The sequence below is a fragment of the Phyllostomus hastatus genome, unplaced genomic scaffold, assembly GCF_019186645.2.
Source record: "Phyllostomus hastatus isolate PE091 unplaced genomic scaffold, TTU_PhHast_1.1 phas_contig_80, whole genome shotgun sequence".
NCBI classification, from domain to species: domain Eukaryota; kingdom Metazoa; phylum Chordata; class Mammalia; order Chiroptera; family Phyllostomidae; genus Phyllostomus; species Phyllostomus hastatus.
Window position 1 is genome coordinate 15,227,229 of NW_025333960.1, and position 20,998 is coordinate 15,248,226.

General features: G+C 33.5%; 1 protein-coding gene across 1 annotated transcript in view; it reads right to left on the reverse strand.

The window, feature by feature from the left end:
- Positions 1-20,998, reverse strand: part of SMCHD1 (structural maintenance of chromosomes flexible hinge domain containing 1) — a 143,484-nt gene that overhangs the window by 76,905 nt on the left and 45,581 nt on the right. Inside the window, exons 18-24 of the mRNA XM_045849828.1 lie at positions 17,010-17,087; positions 16,811-16,930; positions 12,386-12,530; positions 6,154-6,250; positions 4,645-4,717; positions 2,292-2,431; positions 1,534-1,668 (exon numbers count right to left, since the gene is read on the reverse strand). Coding sequence (XP_045705784.1) covers positions 1,534-1,668; positions 2,292-2,431; positions 4,645-4,717; positions 6,154-6,250; positions 12,386-12,530; positions 16,811-16,930; positions 17,010-17,087 — 788 coding nt within the window. The remainder of the gene's footprint in view (positions 1-1,533; positions 1,669-2,291; positions 2,432-4,644; positions 4,718-6,153; positions 6,251-12,385; positions 12,531-16,810; positions 16,931-17,009; positions 17,088-20,998) is intronic.

Genomic DNA, 20,998 nt, shown 5'->3' on the forward strand with positions numbered 1-20,998 from the left:
ATTAAGGTTACACTAATGCTTTTTCTTTTTTTTCTATTTTTTTAATCTTAATCATTGTTCAAGTACAGTTTTCTCCCTTACACTAATGCTTTTTCAATTCATTATACATTGAGGTTAAGTGGACAAGTTTGCTTAAAGCTAGATAAAGACTCTAAACATCTTGAAGACTGAGTTGGCATATTTATAATTTATTATGGGCACATCTGTGTTCCACAGATCAGTACAGATGAGCTGGGTTAACCTGTATAAATTGATTTTAGGCATATGAGATTAACTATTACATCATTATTTCATAATCTAGGAATATTGTGTTCCACAAAATAAACAAAATTCAAAGTAAGCTAAACCTAAAACACCCCTACACTCTTCCTTAGCACATGCCTCTTTCCTCTTCAGTTACAGTCATTTCTATCCAAGTCCATCCACATAAATGACATATTCAAAATTCCTACTTCAATGAGTATCAGATAAATAATCCACCCTCCACCATGTACATAAACTATTTGCCTGACTCAAACTCAAGAGTCAATACCCTTGGATACCATTTTCTAACTGCATATTAAATGATATACTTTGGTCTTTGTCTTAACTGACCTGGATTCTCAGGTCTTCTCTATGTTGCTGCCCTGTATTATTTACATAATACCTAATAATTTGTTACTTTTGCTTCCAAGCCCAGATTCTTCCCTAAATCCAAATATTTTCTTCCTGGTCTTTTGCACAATAGTATGCTCAAAATATTTTGGCTATATTATTGAAATGGGAAAATGCATAACAAATATCTGAAGATTATCAAAAACAACCAGTTTGAAAAAATAATTAAAGTCATCTCATTCTAATTACAAACAATAAAAGCTGTCTTTTACCCTTTTGAGACTCTAGATGTTATTTGATATATAATTAAGTAGGAAAACATCAGTCAACTGGAATTAGGTTATTCACCATCTACTATCAACTACAAAGAAATCACATTTAAGTATTTTACTTAAGTAGTTGTTAGCCATTCAGAAACCTTAGGGGATCAATTGTTTATATCCCACTGGCTTCACCTTCAGCCACGATGTATATCCAATAAAAAGTATCCTACTGCCACATTAACATATAAATCTATATGAAAATACTAAATAAAAACCATTGTTTATTTTTTAAATTATACATACAAATTAAATGCTTATAGTTCTTCAGTGTTAGTTTAAGTGGAAATATTTACCAAACTATCTAAGAAACAAGTATAAACTATAAAAAAACTGACCCAGAAATATCAAATTTTTACATAAGAACAAATCAATTTTAGGAATATGTAAATCAATGTTTCAGATATAAAATATTTCATCAAGAAAATTACTAATATTTGATATAAAATGTTAAATTATTCACTATACCACATCATGCCGCCTCTTTTCCCCTTTGGCTAAAAGAAATGCAAATACCTCATTTTTTAAAGTCAAATAATATTACAGAATTTATTATAATCCTCTTAAAGAGTATTTGTATGAAGAGGCAATATAATTCCAATGAATAACAATAACTTACAGGTATTTCGATTTTAGCTTTAAGCGTCTGGTCTTTTTTGATATTTTGAACTTGAATTGCAGATCCTGATAAAATACTGGTTCCGGAACTACTGCAATCCACAGTGTAGAGAGGAAGGTTAGGAGCACCTGAAAACTATTAGAAGCATAAAAAATAAAGTAAAACTTCATTAATGTAACTGATTATTGTGAAATAATGGTTATTTAAATTTTTAAGTACTTCACTACAGCTATTTCTGGCTATAAGTTAGAGAATTCTAAGCAGAATTCACTAATCCTCTTGCAAATTTCTGAATGAAAAGAGTTCATTTTCTGTACTTTTAAGTAAAATTTATCTGTTTTGGAAGAAAATCTAACTTCCTCAACAACTATTCTTTCTTTTCTACTTTATAAACTATTGGAGTTTTCCTTTCCTTTTTGTGGTTTTAGTCATCTTCATTTATCCATCTATCCCCAATCCTGAAGGACATTTCCACCACTCTATTCATAAATTAAATACTTCATCTGAAATGAGGTGCGAGGAATCTTTAGTTCATAACTTCTTTATGAAACTTGGCATAGCTGGCATCTTTACTGGCTTAGGGATCCTGAAAACTATTGGCAATGGGATATCCCACAAATTTCTCCATGGAATAATTGTTAAAGACCTAGATAATATAGAAGGCTTACTATAAAGCAGCTGAAAGATATAGTCATTTCCATTTACTACAATGGGACTCAAAATAAAATCTACATACTTTTTAACTTACAACAGCTTACCTTACAATGAACAACCAATTTTGGTTGTGCTGTTATGTTGTCTGATTCATCCAAAACTTCTACCTGAAATGGGAAAGCTGTTCCATTTTCTATAACTAAAATTTCAGAATCAGGTTTCACTTTCAATCGATGAGGGGGACCTACAAAGAAATTAAATAATGAAATATAGATTCAAGTTTGTAAGACTGAAATACTGAAATAGCAAAAGAAACAATTTTTAATATTTCAAGTTTTAATATTTTATAAATAATGCTGAGAAAAAAAACTAAGGAATATCCATGTTTTATCATTTCTGTCCCCCAAATGCATAGATTCTATATATGATCAGGGTTGTCTCAATTATGTCAAAATGTTTGATGTCTAGACTTAGTTTTATGTAAAAAGCTACAACACAATGATAACTCATGCTAGAAATCACGTATTTATGTAAAGTCTTTAGAAGATCCAGGAAAAAAGTATTCAAGAAAAGTAAAAGTTTATTAAACTACTTTTTTATTTACTAACTTGAACTTTATACAATGACTGATTTCTCAGGGATGTGTAACTAGATGTCTGTTTTGTGTAATAATGTTTAAAAGATCAGTTCATGTAATGATATAATCAGACAATTTGTTAGATTGCCCACTACTTTGCTATCATATGCAAATTGCAATGCAAACTTCCTCGAAGATTAAAAAAAGAGGGTTTACACTTCTGCAACAAGATGACTTGATGTGCTTTATAAACACTAATATTTTAAAATTCAACTTATGTTTAATGCTGGTAGTGTAAGTACACAAAGAAGAACAATTACTAGAAATACTTTATAATATTTATAAATAGTAATATTTATTTTTTACTACATGCCAGGCAATATGTTAAGTTTTTATTAAGTACTATTCTCATATAACCCTCACAATGATCTTAATAAAGAAGTTAATATTACTGTCCCCATTTTATAGATGTGTAAACTGAGACCCAAAGAGATAAAGTATCTTGTCAAATGGCTAGTGAGCAGCAGACTCAAGTTTAAGTTTTGGTTTAAAATTTGAAACCTGTTGATCACTAATCACTATACTGTGCTACTTCCTACTTTATCCCTTTCCCTCTCAAATTCCAAAAAAATACCAAAACCATTCGGTTATTAAGAATTTCACTACTCTAATACATATTTCTAGCCAACCTCTAAAATAATAGCATAAGTATTTATTAATATGTAGTGATTTTTAATTATACTTTTACTAATATGCCAATTTTTACACCTTATCAATTCATGCTTGAAGGAAATTTTTGAAAAAAAAATAGCTAATAAGTTTCTTTTCACTTAAAACTGGTACAAAAGATCATATATGGATAAAGATGTAGTCATAGTACTGTTAATATCAGAGCTGAAACTTACATCCCAAGCAGTGTTCTAGGCATTTTACAAGCTCATGCAGTTCTCACTTTGAGCAATACTGTGTTAATAATTCATGCATACTAGAACTGTGTCCTCCATTTAATTACCACAGAACTGTGCAAAGTGAGGATTGCCTATGTTAATTCATTTAATCCTCACAACTCTGAAAATAAATATTCTTATTTTACACATGAAGAAACTGACACATAGACCTTTACCTATCTCATTAATGTCAGCTTAGATTCAAATGCAAAAGGACTGAGTCCAGAGTCTACTCTTTGAAGCTCTAAAATAGACCACCTCTCAAATTAGTATTTTTCTACCCAATGTAACTTTAATGTAACTTCATTTTCAAATTGGTGTCATTATCAAATTAACAACATAAATAGATGAGAAACCTTCTTAAAATACGAAATAATTTTCTTCTTATAATAAGAAATATGAAATAAAAAAAGGTAAAGGACTGATCTAGTCCTAATATAAGTCTAATAAGTATAGCCCTAAAAACAGTTCCCAAATACATTTTCAACATTCACTTTTTTCTCCCAAGGTTATTTTTATAACTTCACTTAATGTCTTCCTCGTGTTTTCCTGTTTTTTTTTTTTTTTAAGATTTTATTAATTTATTTTTAAAGAGGGAAGAGAGGGAGAGAGAGAGAGAGAGAGAGAGAGAGAGAAACATCAATGTGCGGTTACTGGGGGCCGTAGCCTGCAACCCAGGCATGTGCCCTGACTGGGAATTGAACCTGCCATGCTTTGGTTCGCAGCCCGTGCTCAATCCACTGAACTACGCCAGCCAGGGCTTCCTGTTTCTTAATTGACCATTTCTGTCAGTGCTATGTTATACATTCATATGTATTTTCAAAACTTACACCATAATCAAACCCAAAGATACTTCACCTTTATATTTGTATCATATATTACCATAAGGATTTTATTTAAAAGGTAAGTATTAGGTATATTTCTTAAAATTACCTGGTAGTAATCTAATTTTCAAAATCTGTGAGTCTTCTTTTAAACCCGGAAGAATAACCTTCAGATTAAAATTCTGTAGAAATAAATTAATCAAGTCCAAGTATTATGTAAATACTGAAGTATTTTATTACCTCAATTTTGATTCATTTTGCTTTTTATTTTCATACCATTAACAAAATCTACTTAGCAATTTTGTAATTGACTGAGATTATATACATGTATGTAAGGGATGGAGGTAAAAATATTGACATTGCTTCTTTACAGACAACAGTTTCTTCAGATTTATAAGGCATAACCATGAATGATGACCAAAATCAGGATGGACATTATAAAAAATATGGGAAAATAGTCAAGTGAAAAAAAATCTAAAAATCTCCAAATACAACATAGTATACTGGATTAGATCCAGGAGTAGGGGAAAAAAACACACTAGTGAAACAAATGTAAATATAGTCCATGGTGTTGTTGAGAATAGTGTATCAATGTTCATTTCTTAGTGTGGATAAATATAGGATGGTTATATAAGATGTTCATAAAGGAAGCTGGGTGAAGAGTGTATGTGAACTCTGCGTACTATGTTTCTAACTTCTATAAACATAATGTTATTGCAAAATAAAAAGTTTTTTACAATCTAGAAATGTTTTTGGTAAGTTTATCTCATAATATGCAAACTTCCCATGAATTCAAATTCTTAGTTCGAAAAAGTCTGAATTCAAAAAGATGTACAAAACTTTATCTTTGATTTGATTATATACTGAAGTACAGTAAACAGTACTTAAATTCACATGTTCTATTTTAAACATCATTTTGAGAGGAAAAAATTTAAATAATATATTGAAGGTAATGATACAGTGAAAAAAAGTAAGATTACTTAATTTATTATCCATAGTGTTTCCTTTAGTCATATAAATCTATTAGTTGCTTTACATACCTAATTAAAAAATTATCTGATTGGAGTTTATGGCTTTACATTCCCCAACCTTATCCCTTCCAAGACACTTTCCTTTATCCAAATACCTAACCCAATATGTTTATAGAAGTGAGCTAAAATTTCTCATATACTTGTTACTAAGAATACAAAAAGGATAGAAAGAGAAGAGTGGGTACTAGAAACATTGGGTGAACACTTTATAAAGTCTGTGATTGTCAACCCTTATGCTGTACACCTGAAACCAATACAAAATAATATTAAAAGTACACTGTAATTAAAAAATGTCTTTTAAAAAGAAATGATATAGTACTGGATAACTATTGAAAAAATAGCTTTGAATGTGAAAAGACTGAAATAAAGATAATACAGTTGAAAATATTTAGTCAACAGTAGCACACATGCTGATTTTTCTTAGAGATATAAATGGTAAGTAAGTCAGGTGACATGATCCTGATTAATTCCTAAAAATCCAACATCACAGTCACCCTGTTACATAAATAGGTTCTTCAATTTTAAATTTACAATTTCATTTTTACTACATAATAACTGGTACTATAACATTTATGTACAATGCTTACCTTGCCTTGACAAGAGTTTACAAGGCCCTTAGCTGTAACACCTCGAATTACACAATTCGGTCCCTTGGTTATTTCTTCATATTTTAAAGATAAACCACTGGAAAAAAAATAAATTAGTTTGTAACTTCCCCTCCATTACCTACAAATAAGCGGCAAAAGTGGTTTATTTTCTCATATGCCATTAGCATGTTTAATCCGTTTTTTAAAAATAAAATTGTATTTTTAAAAATAGGAAAAAATAACTGAACAGAAAAGCAAATTCATATGAATTTCTTTTCCACAGAAAAATGATCCAACAAATCTTAATAAGTGATACCGGTAAGCCAAACACTGCAAATGATATATATACTATAAAATGTAAAACTTCATACATTGAAATAGTAAAGATACAAAGTAGGAAATAAGCAAATGCTAACCATGCATACAGTCCTGGAGAAAAAAATATCCAACTAGGCCAGGTTTGAACATTTCTTCAGACTCTGCCATAGATTCTTGCAAATCTTTCACTCAATGGGATTTTAGAGGATTTTTGCCACCTATTAAACTGAATGGCAAATATAGACGGTGTCCAAAAAATGAAGTACAGCCTTGTAAGGTTGTAATCTTGTAAGAATATACACTGAGATCCCTAACTTACTGCCATGGGCAATTTGATTCCTAAATCACCTTTGAACATGTGGAGATCCTTACAGTGAAAACCTTTTACTCTGTCAAGGGTAAGGTGAAGAAAAAAGGAAAAGCATAGTGTGATACAGAAAAAGCCTCATTTGGGGAAAAAGGCGGGACAACTGTAACTGAAAAAAAAAATTAAAATTAAAAAAAAAAAAAAGAAAAAGCCTAATTTTTCTGAAGAATGAAATTTAAGTATTTACAAGTATTTTTGAATGAATTGTAAAAATTAAACAACATGCTTTTTTGGGGAGGGGGAAAGATGTAAAACAGTATACAAAAGACTCCTGAGGGGGAAATGGCGTATTAAAGGCATACAGCTATTTTCGCTATCTCATAAAACCTCAGAAATAAGACAAAAAGAGAGGTTTTTTATTTATTTTCTTTTTTAAAATTTATTTTTAGAGAGAGGGGAAGGGAGGGAGAAAGAGAGGGAGAGAAACATTAATGTGTGGTTGCCTCTTGAGTGCCCTCTACTGGGGACCTGGCCCACAATCTGGGTGTCTTGACTGGGAATCAAACCAGTGACACTTGGTTCACAGGCTGACCCACAATCCACTGAGCTACACCAGCCAGGGGAAAGAGTTCTTTAATTTACTGTTAAAGATGATGAGGAAAGGAAGAAAAGGAGAAAACTTTCTAAAACACAGGACAGACAGTAGTAAATGACCTAGTAGTCTCAACGCGCCCCCCTCCCCAACAAACAAAAAAACCTAAACCCTGAAACAGCACCAGAAAAAGCTGGAAATCAAGGTATTCCCAGGTACTACTCAGGTATTCACTTTTAGAGGTACTAAGTATTTCTAAAAGTGAGGTCAAAAGAGAAAGGCAAAATAAAGAGATAACTAGATAAATTAAAAAAACATGCAACTTTATATCCTCAGATCTCCCGTCTCTGGCAGATGGCTAAAAAGTTATTATCTGAAAATGGCTAAAGCAGACACTCTCTGAATCAAGGGAAAGCATATAAGGTGAAAGAGAGGGTAAAATACTAAAAGAAACAGTCTTAAGAGGTAATCCTGAATAAATGTATATAGATGTTGAGACTTCCCCATACCCATACTTATCCCCAGCCTTGTTATTGGATGGGTTAACCTGGAGAGCCAAACTATTCCCTTCCAGGCAAGAAATTAAAGATTTTTCTTCAAGGAAATAGCCCAGCCCAAGAAAAAAAGACCTAAAGATACTGACAATAGTATTTCTCTCCAAGAAAGTGTTACAGACAGATCATCCTACAGCAGAGTTCATGGTCAACAGCATCTCCTACATGCTGAGTGTCCTATCTGCAGTTTTGTTCTCCAATCAATTATAAGCAGATGATCAATGTTACCTGAAAGAAAGATATATGAAGGAAAGAAATGAAAAACCAACATAAAATAACTAACTTGGAGAAAACAGAGATTATTTATGTGGGTGAAGTTTTATATATATTTAAAAAAAAAAACCTACCCATTATTTATCAACAAAAAAAAGATCTACAAAAGAACATTCAGAAAACCAGGAAGAACTCTTGGAAACTAAAGTATTGCAGAAAGGAAAAACTCAATGGAAAAGTTATAAAGCTAAGAAAAATCTGTCAGAAGCTAAAGCAGATTAAGAAAAAATTAAGAAAACAAAAAGATTAAGACAAATAAAAAATTAAGAAAATCAGAGAACTAGTCTGGAATGTTCAATATCAAATAAATATGGATCCCAGAAAGACAAAACAGTAATGAAAAGGTAGAGAATGAAGTACTGGGTTGGCCAAGAAGTTCTGTTTGTTTTTTCTCCATAAGATGATTCTAGTAGTGCTTAGTTGTCTTTAACTTCATTCCAAACAATTTTGTTAGACTGTACTGTGACAGCTGTCACATCAGCATGCATTTTTAAAAATCTTATCAAAATTGGTTAATTTTTTGTTGCCATTATAGTACTGAAGATAGAAGAAAATACACATTTTTAGCATGTTGTTTTATTATTTCAAGAAAGGTAAAAATGCAACTGAAACACGAAAATAAAAAAAAAACACATTTGTGCAGTGTACAGAGAAGGTGCTATAATTGATCAAATGTGTCAAAAGGGGCTTGTGAAGTTTTGTGATTTCTTGCTGGATGATGCTCCAGTGGGGTAGACCAGTTAAAGTTGATAGCGATCAAATCAAGACATTACTTGAGAACAATCAATGTTATAACAAGTGGGAGAGAGCTGACATACTCAAAATATCCAAATAAATAAAGTTATTGGAAAAAATAAAAACTGTGCCTTTCATTTTATGGAAAAAAAAAGGACTTTTTGGCCAACTGAGTACTTCAAATAATGAAGAGATCTATACAGACATGGATTGCTATAAAATTTTGCCCTGTTAAGAATAAAAAAGTAAATCCTATAAGCATCCAGACACAATACATAGGAAAAATAAAAAGGCAAATTAACCAAGTTTAAATTTATCAGCAACAGTGAAAACTCAAAAGCAGAAATGGAGCAACGCTTTCCTAATTTTGACAGGAAACAGTGTCCACTTTTCAATTCATTAAATCAAGGATCATGGGGGGGGCGGTTGGGATGGGGGTAAAAGGCAGAAAACTGTACTTGAACAACTACAATAAAATTAAATTAAAAAATAAATCAAGTATCAGGGTAGAATAAAGACATTTTCAGAGCAATAATTTTATTCCCTATGTACCCTTTCTTAGGAAACTAGTGAAGGATGTGCTTCAGCAAAAGGAGAAGGACATGGGATTCTTTTCTAAAAGATGGGGAACCCATGAAAGGTTAAATGCTAAATAAAATAATCTACTTCACAGGTTCACAATTCAGGAATATTTCCTCAGAAACCTCAGAGCCATCTCTCTAAAGTGTAATTATTAAAGAAGACAAAGTCCTGTCTCCCCATTTCTTGGGCCTAACTTACAGTTGGCTGTTTCCAAATTTCAAACCCTACATCCAGACATAAAGATACTTAGCAATTTATCTTGAAAATATGAATACTGTTTTAATGATACTGAGAGTAAGATTTCCTACTGTCTCTGCAATCTCTATCAAATTGCCTATGATGAGTATCACATTCTACCTTAATGTTTATTCAAAAACAAAATTACTTTCTTTGTCTAAGGTTACAGATCATAGCTGTTAATAAGCCTAAAAACAACTGATCTAGATTGGAACACAAGTTCCAAGAGAGATGTCTCCAAGAATATGAAACTGATAGATTATCTATACATCTAAACATCTTAAGAGACCAGACAACTGGCAGAAAACTTAGGGAGTAATTTGTAATACACTTAGCAAAGAAAAAGTATAACAAGAACAAAGTTGAACAATAAAGTGACTAGCATTTATATATACCTATAATAAAATAAACACTAAATACTGATCAAGACAGAATATAACTTTACTGAAGAAAGAAGGAATGGGAAAAAAGGCTTGTTTGTGATAGAAGTGGTATCAAGAGAGTTACGTTCTCATCTTCCATAACCATACATCAACAGATGTTTAAAACTACAAAAAAAAGAAATCAAGAAGCAGCAATATAAAGTAACTTAGAAATAAATATTTTTCGTTACTAAAAGATTTAAGTGCAAAAGTTGACAATGGTTCGCTTCTTGAGATGTGGATTATGGGTCAGTAAAGAGGGCACAAGGAAGAGGAAGTACTCTTTTTTATAACAAGCTTTATTAAAAGTTTGATTCTTTAGGCAATATATGTGAATAATTTTTAAAAATATAAATTAACACCAAAAAACCCCCCAAACAAACAAACAAACAAACTCTGCAGGAAACCCACTGAGATAATGGCCATACGTTTTAAAGATAAATTCACAGAGCCATGCCACCAAAATTTTTTTAAAAGTCCAAAATCTTAAATATCAACATATATGTGACAGAGACTTCATATGTAAGAATATCCTATCAAGAATAAAATGGATCCCTGGCTTGATAGCTCAGTTGGTTAGACTGTCATCCCCGCATGCCAAGGTTGTGGGTTCAAATGCCGGTCAGGGCACATACAAGAATCAACCAGTGAATGTATAAATAAGTGGAACAACAAATCCATCTGTCTCTTCCACCTTCCACTTCTTTCCCCTCTCTCTAAAATCAATCATAAAAAAATTTTTTTAAGGATAAGATGGAAGTTATAACCGGTTATAGCTGTTAACTAATGCACTAATATTTTCCATTCATGACTAGATGGGATTCTTTTTAGTGTTTTATTTTTGAATAAATGTGTTTAAGTACACTTAACCCCCTTGAATAACATGGGCTTCAACTGTGCAGTTCCACTTATGTGCAGATTTTTAAAAATAAATACTATAAATGTAATTTTATCTTCCTTATGATTTTAACACTTTCTTTTCTCAAGCTTACTTTTTGGAAAGAATAGAGTAATAATACATATGATATTCATAATATGTTTTAATTGACTGTTATTGGTGAGACTCAGTTAAGTTTTGGGGGAGTGAGAAGTTAAATGTGAATTTTTGATAGTGCAGGAGCCAGCAACTCATCATGCTATTCAAGGGTCAACTGTATTCAACTCTTTTACTTCCATTACTGCTTCACATTCAAATGAATGCGAGATGTCAAAAGACAGAAATCACTTTTGCAAACTAAGAGAATATAAAACTAAAAAATTCATTTAGAATATTTTTTATACCTATGTATTGCTTTTTAGCAACTTAACCATGGTATATACATCTAGACACTAAAATTATCTTCACTAATCTATGAGCTTCTAGAAGGCAAATACAATGTCTTTATTCACTTCTATATCTCCAGTTAGCAAATGCCTAGAATATAGTACATGTTCAAATGATGAAAGAGGAAAGGATTATAGCACAAGGAAAAAACAGATACAGACAACAAAAGAAAGCATACAGAAAAAGTGGGTCCAGAAAGACAAATATGGCAGCCAATGGAAAAATGAAATCCAACCATCATGCTCATGCTCTTTAAACTGATCAAGAACTTCCTAGGCACCACAAAAAGAAGTAATGGAAAATATTGAACCTCCTTAATGACATCACTGGACACACTGTTAAGTTTCTAAGAGCTATTTCCTCGTATAAGCCAATCACATCACTCTAAAGGACTATTAAGTAAAAGTCTAAGGAAGGACTCAAATTTGCATGGAAAGCATATACTTTATTGTTATAGATTTTAAAACAAACCAAAATAAATTGCATTAAGTTAAAAATCTATTAGGCAGTATCTTTCAGTTTAAATGGCCATAGCTTATAAGCAAACAACAACAAAATAAACATGTTATAATTAACAATGAATTACCTGGAGACATATCATACTTGCCAAAAGAAACAGAGTAAAAAAGAGCTATCAGGATTACCTAAACAACATTAACAGTAATTCAGTCAAAACATAAACTTTAGCAGGTCAATTTATACATGACCCCACAGTCACAGATGATATAGGTTGGGGGTAAATAAATCCCCCAGATATCATAAAAACCTACACATTTTAATAATAACACTGAAGGTAATCACATGCAAAATATTTAAGGGGAAAACAGAAAAGAGAGTTAATGCTTAGCAACTATGGAAAGTCAAATACAAATTGATCTTTCAAATTACCTTGCTTCAAGAACTGGCTGAATATCATTTATTAGTTGAGTAGCATGACCAAATTCATCCTGAAACTCCAGAGGGATATTGAATGGAACTCCAATACGAAAAGGAGGATCCAGAAGACCAAATGAAAATTTCTCTGGTTTACCCTCTTTAAAAACAAAAAGTAAAAATAAAATTCACTGGTAAGAAAATTCATTGTAGGTCAGAAACAGACTCATTTATATATGGGAAATTAAATGATGATAAAGATGGCATTTTAAATTTGTACAAAAAATTACACAAATTTATAATCCACTTGGGAAAATAATAAAGTCAGATCTCTATCTCATATCATATACAAAAGTAAAATTCTAGAATGAGATTATAATATAATAAGGAATATGCTTATAACCATATCATAAGACAGATAAGGCAAAACATTATTAAACACATAATAGGTATAAAAATATTTATTTGGTGAAGTTTAAAGTATCTCATTAGATACAATAAACAAAGTTAAAAATCCTATTTGAGAAAATATTTGCAACACATTCAACACAGGATTAAAACCCAGAATACGTAAAGCCTCCTCTAAACCAGGTGTTCTTAAAAAATTGTCTCTGGTCTAACAGTTTCAGCCATCTCTGTTAAACTACTAGAAATACAAATTCTCTTATAAGTTAGATCATATGCTATTTGCCTTTTACCAACTGGCTTATGTCAGTTAGTTAGAGGAATCTAATGAACAAAATAAACTAATTAGCAAGATAGAACCAGAGGTACAGAATCATGGAAGAGACTGACAGCTGTAAGAGGGGAGGAGGAAGGTGGGGACTGTTTAAAAGAAGGTGAAGGGAGTAGTCAAAGAACATATATGAAGGACCCAACAACAACTGTGTGGGACTGACTATGGAAGTGGGCGGGGGTGGGCTAGGCAGAGGAGGGTGAAGGTGGAAAAATTGGGACAACTGTAATGGCATAAACAATAAAACAACAAAGAAAAAAAGACAACAGTTACCAAATTTGAAAGCTGGAGAATGAATAGTTAAGTGTCACTGACTTATTGTTGTAGGAAGACCCAAGAACCTCAAATCCTCAATCATAGAAAAGTAAGCAGAGAACAATCTAATTCACTCTATAGGACACCCAAAGTCTCAGGAATGGTTGTATCAAGTTGGAGTGAAAGTGAAATAAAAAAGGAAGACCTGATGAAGTCTAAGAAACAGTTTCATAGATCCCCACCCCTCAATACACAGAGCCAGTTGACTGCCTCCCTCAGCCCTGGCAATAGATGGGGAAGACACCGTCTGGGGAAGATTAAAAAAAAAAAAAAAAAAAGTGAGGGCAATACCACTACCGAAAGTGTCCTAAGTTACTGAAAATAGGAAAATAAGTAAAAGATTATTTACTAACTGTGAAATCCTTCAACAACAACCCTTCCCCAGCATGGCTTCCAAAACGTTGGCAGCCAAGTGTTTACCCTCCTAGAAAGACACTGCAAGGCTCCACTCTGGGGAATCTGAATAAAGACAGAAAAACCTAAAAATGTCCGTATCATCTGCTCAAGTAAAAGTTTTCAAATGTCCTATCCTCAAATGTGAGCAGTCATGTAAGAGAGTATTTAATATGAAAGACCCAAAGTAAACACACACACAAAAAATCAACATGGAGGAAAACAAACTACAAATAAAGAAAGTTTAAAAGCTTTGAGAAGCCCTGGCTAGGTAGTACAATTGGCTACAGTGTGACCGGATAAACCAAGGTTTTGAGTTTGATCTCCAATCAGGGCACATACAAGAATCAACCAATGAATGCATAAATAAGTGTAACAACGAACTGATGTTTCTCTCTGCCGCCCTACCTCCCTCCCTTCCTCTCTGTCTCTAAAAGTCAATAAATTTTTTAAAAAGCTTCAAGAAAAACCACCACTGTTACTAATATACACAGAGAATTAATAAAGATACTGAATCCATGAGCTAGGAAGAGGATATATTAAAAGGGAATAAATTGTCTTTGAAACTAAAAAAATCATAGCAGGGAAAAAAACCCTCAATACAGAGACTTCCAGCCAAGATGGAGGAATAGGTAGACAGACACACTGTGCCTCCTTGCACAACCAAAAGAAAAACAAACAATTTAAAAACAAAAAACAACCAGAACCGATAGAAAACAGAACTGTATGGAGGTCCAACAACCAAGGAGTTAAAGACACATTCATCCAGACTGGCAGGAGGGGTAGAGACAGGCAACTGGGCAGAGAGGACCTGTGGCAAGGCTGTGGCTGGAGAGCCGGGGCAGGCAAGGTGGCGGCTGGTAGACCCAGCGAGGTGGTGGATTGTAGACTGGGTGGTCCCACATTTGTCCACAGATAAACTGGGAGAAACAACCGGGGAGTCGGACAGACTATGTGGGGAAGTAAAACCTGAAACTACAGATGGAAAACACCTGTAGGGGTTGAGGTGGCAGCAGGAGAAACTCCCAGACTAACAGGAAAGTTCTTTGGAGAGACCCACAGGGTCCTACAACGTATACAAGCCCACCCACGTGAAAATCAGCAGCAGAAGGGTCCAATTTGCTGGTGGCAAGTGGGGAAAGTGACTGAAATCTGGCAGAGAGCAGAGCAGGTGCCATTGTTCCCGCTGGGACCCCTGCCCCACATACAGCATCACAACACAGTGACTGCACTGACCCACCCTGACGAACACCTAAGGCTCTGTCTCTTACTACGTAACAGGCCCACCGAGACAAAAAAACAATTGCCCAAATGAAAGAACAGATCAAAGCTCCAGAAAAAATATAACTAAGCAACGAAGAGATAGCCAACCTATCAGATGCATGGTTCAAAACACTGGTGATCAGGAGGCTCACAGAATTGGTTGAATTTGGTCACAATTAGATGAAAAAATGAAGGCTATGCTAAGTGAAATAAAGGAAAATGTACAGGGAACCAATAGTAATGGGAAAGAAACTGGGACACAACTCAATGGCATGGACCAGAAGGAAGAAGGGAGCATTCAACCAGAAACGAATGAAGAAACAAGAATTCAAAGAAATGAGCATAGGCTTAGGAACCTCCAGGACATTTTTAAACATTCCAACATCCAATTTATAGGGGTACCAGAAGGAGAAAAGGAAGTGCAACAAATTGAAAACTTATTTGAACAAATAATGAAGAAGAACTTCCCCAATATGGCAAAGGAAATAGACTTCTGGGAAGTCCAAAAAGCTCAGAGAGTCCCAAAGAGTTGGACCCAAGGAGGTACACACCAAGGCACATCAGAATTACATTAGCCAAGATTAAAAATAAGGAGAGAATCTTAGAAGCAGAAAGAGAAAAGAAGACAGTTACCTACAAAGGAGTTCCCATAAGACTGTCAGCTGATTTCTCAAAAGAGACCTTATAGGCAAGAAGGGGCTGGAAAAAAGTATTTCAAATCATGAAAGGCAAGGACCTACATCCAAGATTGCTCTATCCAGCAAAGCTTTCATTTAGAATGGAGGAGCAAGTAAAGTGCTTCTCAGATAAGGTCAAGTTAAAGGAGTTCATCATCACCAAGCCCTTATTATATGAAATGTTAAAGGAACTTATCTAAGAAAAAGAAGATAAAAAATATGAAGAGTAAAATGACAGCAATCTCACAGTTATTAACAACCACACCTAAAACAAAAATAAAAGTAGACCAAGCAAACAACTACAACAGGAAGAGAACCACAGAAATGGAGATCATATGGAGGGTTATTGGCAGGGGAGTGGGAGGGGGAGAGAGGGGAAAAAGGTACAGAGAATAAGTAGCATAGATGGTAGGTAGAAAATAGAAAGGGGAAGGGTAAGAATAGTATAGGAAATGTAGAAGCCAAAGAACTTATAGGTACAACACATGGTCATGAACTAAAGTGGGGGAATGTGGGTGGGAGGGGGAAAATGGGATAACTGTAATAGCATAATCAATAAAATATATTAAAAAAACATAACTTAATACAGAGTTTAGAACATCATGTTAAGAGAATCTCCCACAGAGTAGAAAATTATAACTGAGAGATGTAAACTAGAAAAAAAGAATACCAGTACATCAGTCAAGAGGTCCAGCATCTAATATCAGATGTTGTAGAAAAACAGAGTAGGATATCAAAGTAACTCAAGGAAAATTCTTAGAATTTAAAATTTCAGAAATTAAGACCAAAAAAACCCAGATTCACCAAATATATGGGTGTTGGGAAAGAGGGGATCACATACAAAGGTCAGGAATCAGAGTAGCTTTAGACTTTACCAGCAACAATGAAAGTTAGAAAACAATGATGTCTTCAAAATTTAGAAGAAATATAATTGTCCGGAAGAATAAGATCAAAATGGTTACACAATTGCTTGAACATCTTTTACTAAATTATCTATTCTTTCTTCATTTAAAATGCTACCTTTAGCATATAGTTATGTATTAGTGTTTTGTTTACCTTTAACAGAAAATTTAATTGCTTTAGATGGTAGTGGTCTTCCAGCATAAGTGTCTGCATTACTTTCATTCAATACGACTTGTAATTTCAATGTATAATTCCCCAACTTCTGAATATTTTCTGGAAAAATTAAGAAGATATTATAAATCTTCTCCATGGCATAATATTGAAATAGTTTTTAATATTCAGAGTAACTCACCCATTTTTTTAAACCAGTAAGGCCATTTTCCTCCATGTTGACTAATATGTGAAATGATTTCTTTATTTCCACTTGAAGCTTAATAAAAAAAAACAAGGATTTATACTTGTGAAACTGAATATAGAACATGAATATAAAATGTAACAACAGCATCAAATATTTCTTTTATGCTGTAACTTAAAAAACTTATTTTGAAACATTGAAAGATCTAAAGCTATCACCACGCATGAATAACATGTAAAAATTTACTAATTTAGTTCACTAAATTCCTTTATTTCAATGGTTAAAAATTACCTGTAAATAAGCTTAAATAGGGCAATCAAAAGAATACAGAGATATATTGTTATTAATATATTTTGATTAATATTAAATTTCTTTGAATAAATTTATTTTCCTCAAAAGTTTTTTTTAATACTAAAAGAGCATTTTCTATTTATATAGAATAATCTCTAAGCTCTAGAGATCTGTTAAAAGAAAAAAAGCAAGGAGTAAAAACATTTATATAAATAAAATAGTCTATCTTTTTTGTAAGGAAGGGAAAGAAATATAAATATATTGGTTCTTGCTTATAGTTATAACAGGAAAAACAGGAAAGATAAGCCAAAATCTAACAAAGTTACTACCTAAAGAAGGAAGAAGAAAACACCAGAGGAATAACATCACTTCCATGAAATATCCCATATTATTTCTGACTTCAGAATTACACTAATAATCTAAATATTTAAAAAACAATTAAAATAAAGCAATTCATAAACAAAGCTAAAATGTCATGTAGATAATATGACATTAAAAAGGTTATTTTGAGTGACATTAGAATTGTTTTTACAATTTATACAGAGAGATATATTTTAAGTACAAACAGTTGCAAAGAAATCAAACTCAATTCAATAGTCTTATTAGTAGTAATAATATTATTATTCTGAAACTATTTAAGTATATTGTGGGATCAAGAAAATAAGTAATTTCTAATGTTGTAATGGACAAAGACCTGAATAAACACTTCTCCAAGGAGGACATACAGATGGCCTACAGACATGAAAATGTTCAACATCACTAGCCATTAAGAGAGATGCAAATTAAAACCACAATGAGATATGATCTCACACCTGCCAAAATGTCTATCATTAATAAATCAACAAACAACAAGTGCTGGGAAGGATGTGGACAAAATGGAACCCTGGGGCACTACTGGTGGGAATGCAGACTGGTGCAGCCACTGTGCAAAACAGTATGGAGTTACCTCAAAAAATTAAAAATGGAACTGCCTTTTGACCCAGCAATTCCACTATGGGGACTATACCCTAAGAATCCTGAAACACCCATTCAAAAGAATTTACAACCCACTATGTTCATAGCAGCACTATTTACAATAGCCGTAATTTGGAAACAGCCTAAGATGAACGGATTAAAAAACTGTGATACATTTAGACAATGAAACACTATACAGCAGAGGAAACAAAGGAATGCCTACCTATTTGTGACAGCATGGATGGAACTGGAGACTATTATGCTAAGCAAAACAAGCCAGTTGGTGAAAGACAAATACCATATGGTTTCGCTTATAAGAGGAATCTAATGAACAAAATAAACAAGTGAGCTAAATAGATCCAGAGGCACAGAATCATGAAATAGACTGGCAGCTGTAAGATGGAAAGAGAGAGGTTGGGACTGATTGAAAAAAAGTGAAGTAGTCAAAGAACATATATGAAGAACCCATGGACATGGACAATGGTATGGGGACTGACTATGGAAGTGGAGGGTGGGCTTGGTGGATGGGGAAGAAAGAGGGAAAATTGGGACAAATGTAATAGCATAAACAAGAAAACAAATAAATAATTAAAACAACTAAAAAATAAATAAGAACCTCCCTATCATTAAAAAAAGAATTTCAACATGAAAGAAATGAAGGCCTAAAATCAAAGTATTAAACAAAAACCAAAGATATCAATATGAATTCAGTTTTTTTTTCTCAAAAATATTCAGATGGAGATATCAATTGAAAATGCTCAGATGCAATTTCACCCAGTGGCAATGAGCAATCCTAACAGACTGTGGCCTCTAAATAGTATTCCTCATCGAAAGAAACCAGAAATAGTGGCTGAATCTAGGTCTAGGGTAGAACATGTGCAAGATTCTAGGGCAGCCTGAACCACAAACAAAAAAGGGTGTATTAAAGACAAAAAGGGATATATTAAGATGTCAGAGTAGTCAACATGAAAGCACATCAAAATGAATGAATATATATATTAAGTATATAAAATCCCATGTTAAATATATAAAACCGTGTTAAATATATAAATCCCCATAAATTCACAAAAACACAACCACAAACAAAAATCATTCACTGGCATTACTGTACAGCACAATTCCTGACTGGTAATTTGCAATTAAAGAAAACAAATTAAGCCTTTATGCTATCTTTTCTATAAAGCTGTATTTCAGAGTAAACCAATGGCCCTAACTGATAGAGGAAATTTCTTCACAGATGAATTCTGAATAATAAATTAGGAAGGAATGAATCAAGAGAAAAAAAATATCACCTTTATGTATACCAAGTAACTAGTTCAAGCAGAAATCATTAATGGATGAAACCATTACATGATGAGTAAAAGGTGAGCTTTATAATCATATTAGCCAAGCCAATTAAAAGACCCATCAGCATTAAAAACGGAACAATTAGACATCATGTGTCTCTTGATGTATGAACCTAAGAAATATAGATTAGCTATAAAGTACTTAAAAATTTTTTTAAAGATTTTATCTATTTATTTTTAGAAAGGGCAAGAGAGGGAAAAAGGTAAACGTTGATGTGAGAGGGAAAACATTGATTGGTTGCCTCTCACATGCCCCCAACTGGGGATCTGGCCTGTAACTCAGGTATGTGCCCTGACAAGGAAACAAACAGGTGACCCTGCACTTTGCTGGACAATGCCCAACCCACTGAGTCAGGCCGATCAGCTAAGAAGTATTGATATTCATAACTAAACTGTAGAGAAACCATCCAAAATAACACTTGCTGGAGGGAAGGTTTATAACCACAAACAGAGAGAAGAAACCACTTCACCATAATGTGACTGGTTGGGAGTTCAGAGGCGCACCAGGGCTAGCTGGGCTCCCAAAGACAGCAGCTGAAGTTCTGGAGAGATATTTCAGCAGCTGGGGGTTTTCTCCTGAGAAGATTGGGATCTAAACTCCAAGTTGGGCTCCCTAGCCTACAGCAGCAAAGCTGCAAAGAAGCCCAGATAACATCCAGCTGTGAAAAGCAGCAGGGTTTCTGTCTACCAAAGAGAGATAGCTGAAGATGCAGAGGGCCCCTTAAAGGACCAATGTACAAAATTTCATTTGCAGCCACTTACCCTGGGCTGCAACAGAGGGAGGGCAGAGTAGACTAGAGGAGAGTCAGGGGCTGGTGGCTCTGCAGAGAGAATGAAGGAACAGCTACAAGGATCCTTGTGCTAAGTCATTCCCCACACTGCAGAAGCCATCTTTCTCAGGCACAGCACTCCACTCCAAATGGCATCACACTGAGGGGAAGCAACAGCCCTGCATGCTGGGATTACTCTGCTCCACCCTATGGTGCTTAAGTGGGACTGCTGATCACAGCTTGATTAGAATAACAGCTGATTGGTTCAGTTTAACATCTAAGGTGGAAAATACAAAGCAGCAGCCCAAATGGGTAGACAAAGAGAGACCCTAATGAAAGAATAAGAGAATTCTCCAGAAGATGTAAATGAAACGAAGGCAAGCAATTTATCAGATAGAGAGTTCAGAGTAATGATTGTAAGGATACTCTATAGCATGAAAAAAGATACAGAAACCATAAAAAAAGAACCAGTCAGAAATAAGGAATGCAATATTTGAGATATATAAAACACTGGAAGGAATAAAGAGTAGGTCAGATGAAGCAGAGAACTGAATCAGTATTTTGGAAGACCAGGTAGAAAAAAAAAAAACCCCAAGCAGAGCAGCAAAAAAAAAAAAAAAAGCAT